Below are 11,535 nucleotides of genomic sequence, written 5' to 3' on the forward strand. Positions count from 1 at the left end.
TTCCTTTATATTCAGCAACTTAGACTTCTGTTCTTGGATTATTATTTGGTTTTGCATCACTACATTTCTGTGCATTCCACTAACATATTACCCCACCAAGCTTCACTTAAAGCACCGTGAGTTGTTGCACCGTCGTCGCTGTTACAATCACTCTTCCCTACAGATCGCAGCCCCGGTTCTTGCTCTTTTCAGGGAGAGAAAGAACTTGTTTTGTAAGTGGTGAGGGAGTGATTCCACATATATATTGTCCTTTTTTTTTCTCCTCTACTAACATGGCAGGACGTGGAGATGGTGCCGCTGTTTCGGTGGAGGAATTTCAGGAGTTGCGTACACAAATGAATGATTTGGTGCAGCAGCTCCAAACTCTCCAATTGAACATACCACGTCGAGAACCGCCACCAAATGAGGATGATGATATTGACGAGGAGGATGAGCCACCGCGTCGTCCCGCTGGTCGTGGACGTGGCGGGCGTGGTCATGGTCTTCTTAATTTTGGTCGTGCTCGGCGCATTCCTGTTCGAGGTGGACGAGATTATGATGGTGATGATGATATGTTGTCTGACATGGATGATCATCGCCATGGTGGCCATCGTGGTTATCGTGACCGCCACCGTCGCCTTGATGATGATGGTTTAAGCAAAGTGAAAGTGTCTATTCCAAAATTTAATGGAAAAGAAAGTGCTGATGATTATTTTGAGTGGGAGACTAAGGTTGAACAGATCTTTGATTTGTATCCTTATCCTCCTGTCAAGAAAGCAAAGCTTGCTGCAATTGAGTTTTCAGGCTATGCAATCACTTGGTGGAATCAAGTGTGTACTGAACTCCGACGCGCTGGACATGATCGTATTACTTGGGAGGACATGAAGAGGGAAATGCGACGTCGTTTTGTTCCTGCATATTACTCTCGTGATATACATTTGAAGCTAAAACGTCTTGTGCAAGGTACTCGTACTGTCGATGAATATTTTCAAGAATTGGAAATGTGTTTACTTCGTACAGGGATAACTGAAGATGAGGAATCCACAATGGCTCGATTTCTGGTTGGCCTCAATAAGCCCATTGCTGATAAAGTGGATATGACAAACTACACATGTCTCACTGAGTTGGTACATTTTGCAAAAAGGGCAGAACGGCAACTTGCTGGATCTTATAAAGATCGTGCTTCATTTTCAGCTCATAATAGTGCTACTTCATGGCGCCAGTCACAGCAGCACGGGTCAGGGGTGCACACACCTACATCTCGTGCAACTTCTTCCAAACATTTTGATTCCAAAGGCAAAGCTGTAAGCTCTACTCAGTCCAGCTCCTCTGCTACTGCAGCCCCAAGGCATACAAGCAAGATTGAGTGTTTTAAGTGTGGTGGTCATGGGCATAAGCAAGCTGAATGTCCCAATCGTCGTACGATTATTGCCCTTGCTGATGGTTCATATGATTCACAAAGTGAAGAGGAGGACGAGTTTCACAATGTCTTTGCAGATCATACTCTTGACACTTGTGAGTATTCAGCTGAGGATGGTACTTTTGAGCTAGGTCTGAATTGTTTAGCTATTCAACCTATTCTAACTTTTGCTCCCAGTGACATGATAGAAGATGTTATTTCTCCATATTCTAATGAGATTACTAGTGCTGATTTTGATGAGTTGCTTGCTGATTTTCCTGATTTGGAGCCTTCTAAAATGAATAGATCATCTCCTTATTTGGTGGTTAGAAGAGTTCTTTCCACTCAGTTTGTTGCTGCTGAACAAGGACAACGTCATAATTTGTTTCAGTCCCGATGCAAAGTGAAAGGTCAAGTGTGTCGTTTCATCATAGATGGTGGGAGCTGCAATAATATTGTTAGTGCCTTGCTTGTTGAGAAGCTTGGCCTACCAACACGCCGCCATCCACACCCTTACCATATGCAGTGGCTGAATAATTCAGGGACAGTGAAGGTCTCATCCATGGTTCGTTTGTCTTTCTCCATTGCTGACTATCATGGTGAGGTTGATTGTGATATTGTACCCATGCAAGCATGCCATTTGCTGTTGGGTCGTCCATGGCAGTTTGATGTGGATTCGGTGCACTTTGGGCGGTCTAACAAGTATACTTTCATCCACAACGACAAGAAGGTGGTTCTTGTTCCATTATCTCCAGAAGAGATCTATGCTTCAGATGTGGCTCGCATGAAAAAAAAGAAGAATCTGACAAAAGAAAATTGAGTGAGGCTGCCAACACTAGTAAGGGAGAGACTTCTAACCAATCTAGCCACATAAAGCCTCTTTCCACTACAAAACAACACCACCAAAATGAGTGCTTATTTGTGAGCAGGAGTGATTTGAGAGAAATGAGGAACACCACAGCCCCATTCTTTGTGCTCTTGCACAAGGAGGTCCTACTTTCAACTAACGATTTACCTTCATCGCTGCCTAGTGCTGTTCTTGATCTCTTACAGGACTTTGAAGATGTTTTTCCTGATGAGGTACCAGCTGGCCTTCCTCCACTCCGTGGTATTGAGCATCAAATCGATTTGGTACCTGGAGCTTCTCTTCCCAATCGTCCAGCCTACCGTGCTAATCCTGAAGAAACCAAAGAAATTCAGCGACAGGTAAAAGAGCTTTTGGACAAAGGGTATGTTCGTGAATCTCTATCACCTTGTGCTGTTCCAGTACTTTTGGTCCCTAAGAAAGATGGATCTTGGCGCATGTGTGTCGATTGTCGTGCCATTAATGCTATAACTGTACGATATCGCCATCCCATTCCTAGGCTTGATGACATGTTAGATGAATTGAGCGGCTCAACTATTTTCACCAAGATTGATTTACGCAGTGGCTATCACCAAATTCGCATGAAAATTGGTGATGAATGGAAGACAACATTTACAACCAAATTTGGCTTGTATGAATGGCTTGTGATGCCCTTTGGCTTGACAAATGCTCCTTCAACTTTTATGCGCTTAATGAATCATGTTTTACGAGCTTTCATTGGCAAGTTTGTAGTTGTTTATTTTGATGATATTCTGATCTATAGCAAATCATTTGATGAACATCTTGATCATATCCATCAAGTACTTGCTGTTTTGAGGGAAGAGAAATTGTATGCCAACATTGCTAAGTGCACATTTTGCACAGATCGTGTTGTTTTTCTTGGTTTTGTTGTGACTGCAGATGGCATCCAGGTTGATGAAGAGAAGGTTAAGGCAATAAAGGATTGGCCTACTCCTACAAATGTGAGCCAAATTCGAAGTTTCCATGGTCTTGCAGGTTTCTATCGACGATTTGTTAAAGATTTCAGCACGATCGCTGCACCACTTAACAACTTGACAAAGAAGGATGTTCCATTCAAATGGGGAGATGACCAAGAGCAAGCCTTTGTAGAGTTAAAAAGAAAGCTTTGTGAAGCACCACTGCTGCAGCTACCTAACTTCGGTAAGACTTTTGAGATTGAATGTGATGCAAGTGGTATTGGCATTGGAGGTGTGCTACTTCAAGAAGGTAAACCTATTGCCTACTTTTCTGAAAAGTTAAATGGTCCACATCTGAATTATTCTGTCTATGATAAAGAGCTTTATGCCTTAGTTCGAGTTTTGGAAGTTTGGCAACATTATTTGTTACCTAAAGAATTTGTCATCCATTCTGATCATGAAGCTTTGAAATATTTAAAAAGTCAAGGCAAACTGAATCGTAGACATGCTAAATGGATCGAGTTCATAGAAACATTTCCGTATGTTGTTAAACATAAGCGTGGTAAAGATAACATTGTTGCAGATGCTTTGATAAGAAGGTGTGGTTTGGTTACACAATTAGATACAAAAGTGCTTGGTTTGGAATCCATTAAAACACTCTATGCAACTGATTCTGATTTTAAAGAACCTTTCTCTCATTGCAATGCTGGAAAAGGCTGGGACAAGTATTATGTACATGATGATTTTTTATTTCGAACTAACAAACTATGCATTCCAGCCTGCTCGATTCGTCAAGTTCTTTTACAGGAAGCACATGCTGGTGGCTTAGCTGGTCATTTTGGCATCAAAAAGACATTGGACATGCTCTCTGATCATTTCTTTTGGCCACATATGCGACGTGATGTTCAACGACATGTCAAGCGCTGCATAATCTGCTTGAAAGCTAAGTCCCGCCTTAATCCCCATGGTCTCTATACTCCATTACCAATCCCAACTGTACCTTGGGAAGATATATCCATGGATTTTATTCTGGGATTACCAAGGTCTCACAGGGGGAGGGACTCTATCTTCGTTATTGTTGATCGCTTCTCAAAAATGGCACATTTTATTCCATGTCACAAGAGCGATGATGCTTCACACGTTGCTGATTTGTTTTTCAGGGAGATTGTTCGTTTACATGGAGTGCCAAAGACTATTGTTTCAGACCGAGATACAAAATTCCTGAGCTATTTTTGGAAGACATTATGGGCTAAACTTGGCACGAAGTTGTTATTTTCCACCACTTGTCACCCACAAACGGATGGGCAAACTGAAGTTGTCAACCGTACCCTGTCCACCATGCTGCGTGCCGTGCTAAAAAAGAATTTGAAGCAGTGGGAAGAATGTCTTCCACATGTCGAATTTGCTTATAATAGGGCACTACATTCCACAACAAATTTTTGTCCATTTGAAATTGTTTATGGTTTTAAGCCACATACTCCCATGGATCTTTTGCCTTTACCATTACAGGAACAAGTTAACTTGGATGCAGCGAAGAGATCCAACTTTATCAAGAAGCTACATGATGAGACAAGAAGAAATATTGAGAAGAAATCAGCACAATATGCAAAGCAAGCGAACAAAGGTAAGAAGAAGGTTACATTTCAGCCCGGTGACCTCGTGTGGTTGCATCTACGCAAGGATCGATTTCCCCAACAACGTAAGAGTAAGTTATCACCTAGAGGTGATGGTCCATTCAAGGTTCTAAAAAAGATAAATGATAATGCATACAAAATTGAGCTGCCACCTGAATATTCCAATGTTAGTCCAACATTCAATGTCAAAGACTTGCTTCCATTTGTTGGTGAGCCTGAGTCGAGGACGACTCCTTCTCAAGAGGGGGAGGCTGATGAGGACATCCCTAGCATTCATTCATCTTCAAATGAAACTCCACTTGATATAAGTGGTCCAATTACAAGAAGTAGAGCTAAACAATTGGAGAAGGAAATTCATTCTCAGGTGAACGCTAACCTTATGTTTAATAATCAGTTTATGTTGAATGATCCTATACTTTTGAGTTCTTGTTTCAATGTCCTTAGGAATGATGGAGGGTATGAACCAGCATGGGATGAAGATGGATTCAAGCCTTTGGACATCTGAACCAAGAAGCCTATCGTGTGCATAAATAAAATGGTGGTTCATTACTTCTGCATGAGAAGGCAACCAGAAGCTAGATGGCTGACCCATGGTACAAATTCCAAGCATCACCACGGACAGAATACAAGGAGTTACGTGGCATTCTACAGATGGATGAAAGCATCTTTAAGTCTATGTTGCAGCCCATCAAACGGTTCATTATTTAGAATTCCCAATAAAGAGTTATGCTCATTTTAGTAACTGCTGCCAGAAGCTGAGAAGACGCGCGAACCAGCCACGAAATCCACTAGTGGATGTGCATGCTGTCATGTATTCAAAGCTGAACGCCCCTATCTATATATATCTCTTGTACTAGACAATGAAAGGACACATCTTGCTTGGTTAAAATTCAGAATACACAAACTCGTGGAGTTTTGTTTATGCGTGAGTCTTGAGAGGCTTGCAAAACTTGTTCTTTCGATTCCTGAGGGAGTTGTAGAACGCCGAACTGCGGTTTATCCAGTTTGTGCCTTCACGTCTATACGGCGTGATTGCGTGGGCTGTTCGTCGGTACGTGGAAGGGTGATTGTCTCGGTAGTTCGTCGCGTGGACAGCCTCGCGGTGCACTGCCTCTTCACCAGGTCACGCAGCGACAAGTTATCAAGTTCGCGAATCCTACGAGAAGATCGGGCCACAACGACTTGTCTCACGCTATCCCTAGGCGTGAGCATATCACAAGGCTACAATTAGAACAGTACACCAATCATATAAAAAGGTTTAAAAACGGTTCTACGCATTGCTACGGGCACACAAGCATAAAAAGCACTCTAGTCGGAGCTACAGTTCAAAAGAAACGACTATATAGACTTTTATATTATATTAAAGAAAAACCCTGTATATGCTTGATTTATTATTTTAGTTGAGCAAAACTATGTGAAAAGTTCTTTAGATCAGATTAGTAAAAAAACATAATTTAATTCCAAATCTAGATTAAAACTACTCGCATTTTATTTATAGACATTGTTTTATAATTTTAATTACGTTATGCTTTGACTTTGCAAAATAAAGTGCACGCGAGATAGCTTCAAAATGGACTTTCTATGAGTCATGTTTAAACCAAGCAAATTATAATTAATAAAGATACATTTTCATGATATTAATCAATATAATATTTAACTATAAAAAAAACCGAGATTGAGCCCTAATTGCTTTTTATTAGAAACTCCATGGCATATATATTTAATCAGATTAATGTTTTATTTATAAAATTCACAAACGTGACTTCATGAACTATTGGTTCTAAGACGTAAGGCAATTTAAAACGATACAAAACGTCTAAGAATAATAAAAAACTAAGAGAAGTAGATACGTACTTTGAGTCATCCAGCCATGTACTAATACGAATGTCAAGTATTATTTCTTTGATGAAAATTATGACGGAGCTACTTTGGCCTTGGTTACTAATGACAGTCGGGGCAGCACCGTTCATTGTAACAGCGATCCTGGACTTCTTCCTTTAGCCAATGATGAACGAGAGCATTGCCTGACTATATGTGTTGACGGGTTGGTCCTCATAGGCGCAAACATCAACAGATAGCATTAAGCCTTGACTGGAGTTGAGGAGTTGAAGACAAAGCCAGCGGACATTCAGACGAGGTGATCGGCAAGAGATCCCCGGGACTGTGGATACAACGCCGTCGGCTGACATAGCTGGTAAAACTCGCCCGGAGTGATCGGAGTTGGCCGAGACATCATCATATAGAAAAAGAGAATTTTAATTTACTACACGAGGGATTTCCCAAACTAGGGGCTTTCTTTATGTAGTTTTGGTGATTTGGCCAAGGAGTCGGTACAAATATATAGGAAGAAAAACTCTTCACATCCACATCAATTAGCAATATGGTACTAATTGATGTTGCAACCTCCATCCTTACTAATAGGCCTGATAAATTATTAAAGCCCATTAGTAAATAACTACATGGTGTTTGGGATTTATTATGGGCTTTAACGTTGGAAAAATAATAAGAGATTTATTATTTTTCAGAATTAATTATTTTCATTGATAAAATAATTCTAGAAAAGTCCAAAATTATTATTCAAACTATGAAAAATATTCTAAAAGCTCTGAAAATTCGGTGAAAATTCTCAGAGACATTATGGAATATGAGGAACTCAAATAACGTATTTGGACCTCATGATAAGATAATTTGGGGCATCTAAAAATTAGATTTATGCTCATAGAAAAGTGAGAATAGAAGATGGAAAAATTCCCAGAAAGTTTGTAGAGATTGCTTGATGGACGAGGAACTAAAAGAAGTGCTTTGAGTGACAAAGAAAATATTTTAGGAAGGTCCTAATAAAAATTTGAGCTTAGAAACAAGGAATTTGTTTGTAGATAAAAGATAAATATGTGCCGAATAAAGAAGATCGATGTACTAAACGTATTTTAAATATTTTTCTTACTATCAACACATAAAGGAGCAACAAGCATTACATCAAAACATATGCACCAGCATGTATGCATAATAATATTGCTAAGCCTTATGATAATTTTTAATTTAATGAAAAATATTATTTTTTCTATATTTTTATGAGCACAAAAATACAAAATTAAATAATTTTATCTATATTTCAAAGGAGTAAATTTTAGGGTGTTACAGGTAGATAAAGCTAAAATTGAAGTAGTTAAACAACTACCTCCACCTGTTAATATAAAAGGAATCCGAAGTTTTCTTGGTCATTGTGGTTTTTATCATAGATTTATAAGAAATTTCTCACAAATTGCTAGGCCAATGACTAGATTGTTAGCTAAGGACGTACCTTTTGAATTTGATGATGAATGCTTAGAATCATTTAATATTCTTAAAGAAGCACTTACATCAGCACCAATCATTCAACCCCCGATTGGTCTTTACCTTTTGAAATTATGTGTGATGCTAGTGATTATGCTGTAGGCGCAGTCTTAGGAGAAACAAAAGATAAAATGCATCATGCAATTGCTTATGCTAGCAAACAATGACAGAAGCACAATTAAATTATGCAACCACTGAAAAAGAACTTTTAGCTATTGTTTTTGCTATTGATAAATTTAGGTCTTATTTAGTTTGAGCTAAAATAATTGTTTCTTCTGACCATGCTGCTCCTAAATACTTGCTCACTAAGAAAGATGCTAAACCATGATTAATAAGATGGATCTTATTACTTCATGAATTTGATTTGGAAATTAAAGATAGAAAAGGTGTAGAAAATCCTATTGCTGATCATTTGTCTAGGATGTCTTTTAAAGAACCTCAGGAGTTACCTATTAATGACTCATTAATAGATGGCATGTTGTTTAAAGTGACCAAGACAGATCCTTAGTACGCGAATATTGTCAACTTTATGGTTGCAGGATACGTACCACTAGGAGAAAACAAGAAGAAGCTTATTTATGAAAGTCGTCTCCACATGTGGGATCCACCGTATCTCTTTCGGGTATGCTCAGATGGGTTGCTGAGAAGATGTGTACCAGTGGAGGAGGGCTTGTAGATCATACAGAAATATCATTCATCACCATATGGAGGTCATTATGGGGTCTTCCGTACTCATACAAAAATTTGGCAGACTGGTTTCTTCTGGCCAACCATATATGAAGACACCAAAGATTTTATCCAAAGATGTGGGCCATGTCAAAGGCACAGAAATATCATTACTAGAGATGCTGTGCCACTCACCAACAATCTTCAGATAGAGCTCTTTGTTGTTTGGGGAATTGATTACATGAGACCATTTCTGAAATCACGGAATTATGAGTACATTTTGGTGGCAGTTAACTATGTATCCAAGTAGGTAGAAGCCATGCCATGCAAGAAGGCTGACTCAAGACACTCAAAGAGGATGTTGGAAGAGATTATATTTCCGAGGTTTGGAACACCTAGGATGGTTATAAGTGATGGAGGAACACACTTCACTGACTAAAAGTTTTACTTATACCTACAAACTCATGGAATACGACATAATGTCGCTACTCCATATCATCCTCAAACAAGTGGCCAGCCGGAAACATCAAATAAACAAATCAAAAATATTCTCTAGAAAATAGTAAATGAGATGGGAAATCTATGGAGGGATCAGTTACCAAATGCACTATGGGCATACCGGACAGCTTATAAAACACCTTTGGGTATGTCACCATATCAATTGGTATATGGTAAGACTTATCACTTGCCAGTCGAGTTAGAACATAAAGCTCATTGGGCTATCAAAAGATGGAATGTGGATTTTGAAGCTACTGGAGAGAAAAGAAAAATACAATTATCAAAACTAGAAGAATTGAGAGAAAAGGCATACCACAATTCAAAGATCTACAAAGAGCGAACAAAGAGATGACATGACAAGAGGATCAAGAAGAAGAAATTTGCATCAGGAGATAAGGTATTACTTTTTAATTCTAGGTTCAAATTGTTTGGGCTTGGAAAATTGAGGAGCAAATGGGAAGGTCCCTTCACCGTCGTGAATTCATCTCCACATGGAGCGGTAACTCTACAATCAAGCGAAGGTACGTTATTCAAGGTAAATGGACACAGACTTAAACTTTATTTAGGACCATTTGATTCAGGAGTAATTGATGAGATAGAATTTATTCAATTACCACCATATTAAGTTCTATTTATTCTAGTATGAAATTTTATTCAAAAATACATTTAACAGAAAATAGGAAGAGTCTAAAGGCACCATGCAGAAGGGCACCCGAAGTGGGACCCTGGTGGGGCCGGCCGGCGCCCCCCTTTCGCCCCCCGTCCCGACTCTCGTTCCCTGTTCTTCTACATTCTTCCTACGGACATTCGTGCATAATCCAGTCATAATCGGATATTCCTTCGTACGGATCTCGTAGAGCCTAGAATCCATCCACATCATGTCTTTTGAAAACCCGTATAAATACGTACCTAGACCCTCCTCAATAGTATCCCATAACCAGCCACCTCTTTCCCCTGCGAAGCTCTCCATTCTAGATCTATTAGCGATGGCGGACAAGGCAGTCGACAATTCGAAGCCCTCATCCTCGCCCAGCCAAAGCCTCTCGCTGTGGTGTCGTCGAAGCCTCTCACCATGGTGCCACCGAAGCCTCTCGCCGTTGTGCCGCCGAAGCACATCGCCACAGTACCCCAGTGCTATGATCAAGCCTACTACATGCAAGAACCATCTTATCCTTCTCCTACAAGGCGATTTCTGCAAGGAATTGCTAAAGGGAAGCAGGTCGCTATCCCCAAGGGTACTCCACTTCTTCAACCCAAGGAGAATGAATGGCTCGTGTCGGTCCAAACTGACAAGAATGGGAAGCTGATCTGTGCTAAGTACACCACCACTTGTCTGGTTATTGAAGGCGTTAGGGCTAACCTTACCGGTGTGTGCTAGACATGGGCCAAGAGATTTGGCTCATTACAAGACAACTCGAGGCTTGATCCAACTACTTGGAGTTTCTCGCAAGGAAACAGAACTTGGAGATCAAGCAAGATTCTAGTTGGTTAGAATATGAATTGATATCGTATTATCTATGGCAATTATAAATGACTAGGATTAGTTTCTGGATTTATAACCCTGCCCTCTGGACTATATAAGGAGAGGCAAGGGATGCCCTTAGTTCAATTCAACACATCTCATATCAATACGATCAGATGTAGGACGTAGGTACTATGCCCACACGGCGGCCGAACCTAGATAAAAACCTTGTCTGTGTCTTGCGTCACCATCGAGTTCATAGCTTGCGCACTTATCTGCCAATAATCTACTACCTTGGGCATACCCCTAGGTAGCCTGCCGATCAGCTTTCGTCGATAGTGGCACACTAGGTAGGGGGTGTGGGTACAACTCTCTAGATTAACAAGATGGTCATCATCCCTGCTTCCGCTTCCGTGGCAGAAGGCCTCACGTTCACCGTCTAGATGACTCACGCCGGTGGCCTCGCGACCATGGTTTTGGAAGAAAACCAGATCCCATCTGCGGCGACGATGGTGGTAGCCCTGACCACGTCGACCACGATCACCCCTGCTCTGACAACGTCGCTGTTGACGGTAGATAAGCCCTATTTTTACCTCATCAAAACCGTCAACAATACATTATTTCTGGAAGAAAATCACCAAACACATAGTGACTTAGGTACAAATAACTTGGTTCCACATGTACATGTCATCATTTGGATGCAGGTGAACAATCGACTACTTTTCAGGGTTAAGAAGCTCTATATGAAGGTTGGACTACCACCCCAGAATGGCCAATTGGAA

At 40.4% G+C, this 11,535-nt stretch overlaps 1 protein-coding gene across 1 annotated transcript; it reads left to right on the forward strand.

Moving 5' to 3' along the window:
- LOC110433677 lies at positions 281 to 11,333 on the forward strand. Its single transcript, XM_021456188.1, has 6 exons — positions 281 to 2,153; positions 2,432 to 3,212; positions 3,303 to 3,722; positions 3,957 to 3,995; positions 4,584 to 5,133; positions 11,174 to 11,333. The coding sequence occupies exons 1-6, from the start codon at positions 336 to 338 to the stop codon at positions 11,331 to 11,333; spliced, it is 3,768 nt and encodes a 1,255-aa protein (XP_021311863.1). The 5' UTR covers positions 281 to 335.

The sequence above is a fragment of the Sorghum bicolor genome, chromosome 3 (genome assembly GCF_000003195.3).
Source record: "Sorghum bicolor cultivar BTx623 chromosome 3, Sorghum_bicolor_NCBIv3, whole genome shotgun sequence".
Taxonomy (NCBI): Eukaryota; Viridiplantae; Streptophyta; class Magnoliopsida; order Poales; family Poaceae; genus Sorghum; species Sorghum bicolor.